The sequence below is a fragment of the Plasmopara halstedii genome (genome assembly GCF_900000015.1).
Source record: "Plasmopara halstedii genome assembly, contig: Scaffold_322, whole genome shotgun sequence".
In the NCBI taxonomy this organism is placed as follows: Eukaryota; Oomycota; class Peronosporomycetes; order Peronosporales; family Peronosporaceae; genus Plasmopara; species Plasmopara halstedii.
The window spans coordinates 317,862-320,353 of NW_020187243.1; the positions used below are offsets into that span (position 1 = coordinate 317,862).

The 2,492-nt window shown below is 43.4% G+C and overlaps 1 protein-coding gene across 1 annotated transcript; it reads left to right on the forward strand.

The window, feature by feature from the left end:
- Positions 1–43: 43 nt before the first annotated feature.
- On the forward strand, positions 44–1,287 carry PHALS_08213 (cysteine protease family; the record flags this gene model as incomplete). Its single annotated transcript, XM_024723522.1, has 2 exons — positions 44–224; positions 260–1,287. 2 exons carry the CDS (start codon positions 44–46, stop codon positions 1,285–1,287), a joined length of 1,209 nt encoding a protein of 402 aa, XP_024574490.1.
- Positions 1,288–2,492: the final 1,205 nt, after the last annotated feature.

Genomic DNA, 2,492 nt, shown 5'->3' on the forward strand with positions numbered 1-2,492 from the left:
GTGCGCCAAAAATTTATCGCAAAGTGTCATAAGTGGGCGCACCATGGACTTTGAGGTCGATCTCGACACTATGCTCGAAGTGATTCCCCGAAATACCTATTTCCAAGAACCACCAGTTGCTGGGTGCCCAAATTGCCCAGATTTTGGGTGGAAGAACAAATTGGGTTTTTTAGCTGCAAATGTATATGGTGTAAATGTGGCAGCAGATGGGTTAAATGAAGCAGGTCTCTCTGCTGCATGCTTGTTTTGGATGCAACAGAGTACCCAAATCCTGCAAATGAGCGTAGCGAATTCAACATTTCCAAACCAGTGATCACATCAATTTGTTCCTATATTTTGGGTAACTTTGCATCGGTGGACGAAGTGATCAAAGGTCTTGAAGACGTACAACCGGCAGGAATCAACGGCAAAGTAGCTCAAAATATACTCCACATCCCTGCACCTACTACCGGAAAGGACCATACAGCGCCATTTCACGTCAGTATACACGATCGCAATGGTAAGAATTTAGTCATCGAGTTTTTAAAAGGGAAGACAATCATTCTTGAGAATCCAAATGGTGTGCTTACAAACGATCCGCCACTTCACAAGCAATTGCAACTACTTCAACGTCATTTGCACAATGCTACGGGAACTGTCAATAGTAGTGTGATCGTACCTGGGGGTTACAGCTCGACAGACCGCTTTGTGCGTTTATCAGTCTTGAACAAAATGAGTGAAGAAGGGTACAATGTAACTTCAGTCCATGCATCGTACGCTAACACTCTTAGCGATGAACAACGAGTGGTTTCGGATACTTTACATCTATTAAACACTGTGGTACGACCACCGAATGGAGAAGCCACTCAATGGTCAATTGTACGAGATCACAAGCGTCGTATGTTGTACATCCGCTCGACTACAAATCAGTTACTTCGTCGCGTGGATTTGAATCAGTTGGATTGGACGAATCCACTTGCACGTAGAATGATTCCAGTTTCATATGGCAAGTATTTTGTAGACATGACAAAACCACTTCTTGATGAGCAAAATACGAGGCGAACAAAGGATTTATCACCACGCAGTGTAGTCGAATCTGCGCTTTCGAAGAAATCCGATCCATCGGTGAAGTTAAGAGGAATGAAGACACCGTTACAAATGATGGTCAAGATGAACAAGAACGACGAAGCTCGATCACAAGATGACACGTCGATTGCAGTATTGGAAAGGAAAGTCGAATATCTTGGATATGCTATATGTCTCGCCTCCGTAGCTGTTTGTATCTTGAGTTTTCGACTTCCATTGTAGAATGATAACTCAAGATGAATCTCAGACAAATGTTTGATCTAAAATTGTTAAAACGTGATGTTTCTGTGAACGATAGCGTACACTGCACACCGCGACAGGTTGTAGCTACGAAAATACCGTCATCCATTGCTTTGGCTTTTGTCTTTGTCCTTGCTTTGCATTATAACTCAGTGTTACTTGTATGTACGGGCATTCCTTTCGAGCGCTCTCTCTTTAATCACAAAGTGGCAGCTTTGGTCGCAGTCGTCGTCTCAAGTCTGCACGGATGTGTCTCTATCAAGTCAACACAAAAGTGAGCGAACACTCATGGATTCGCATGTTCTTAGTGGCATTGAAACATTGTTTGCTCTATTTACTATCCTTAAACTTCATACGACGGAGATTTTTGTTCAAACTCATGAGCTTTTTTTTCAACGCATGTGGTCCTGGGGATCATACCGTGGGCGATTGATATGCTCTACCGCTTAAGGTATCGATCTCGTGTACACGCTCATGGGTCCGTCTGTAATTCCCACAAGGGCGTGATTGCATATGATCAGATCTTGATTTGTGCACTACCCAAAAATCCAATTTTACGATTGCATCGCCGCATGAAGCGATGGTGACGTTTTATATCAAAGCATTGGGAAAGTGGACGACAAATTTATTCCTGTACCACTCAAGCGCGAAGCTTGCGCCATGAGAATAGATGAGCCGTCCGTGTTCATTGTATTCGCAGACGCTTTCGATCGTAATTGTCTGCTCGTAGTCGTCGAAACATGCAATTTAATTTATAGTCCGAGGAGAAAGCTGCAGCGCATGTGTCTGTCGATGGAAGAGTAAAGCAAGCTGAGCAGAGCAAAAACTGCCAATTCCGCTGTCTGTAGCTTCAAAACGCCATTTGTGCATGTTGAGAAACGCTACGAATGATTATAGAAGCCGTGCTTGATGCCCCGTGGTAGCTTGAAAATGCACATCATCTATTAAAAGTTAGACGGTGACGTATAGTCGCTTGCTTTTTGTATGATGCTCGTGTAACTTGAGCTTGACTCAATACAAGTACTTGGGATTAATCCCATCTTTGCCTAAAGCTGAACCTTTCTTCAGCACACCATCGTATATCTTAATGTACTGGTCAATGAGCTGATAGCGCAGCTGCCGTTGATAGTGATGCGAACTTTGGAGCCTTCAACACTTAACTTTGGTATTTACTTGATCGCCACGAA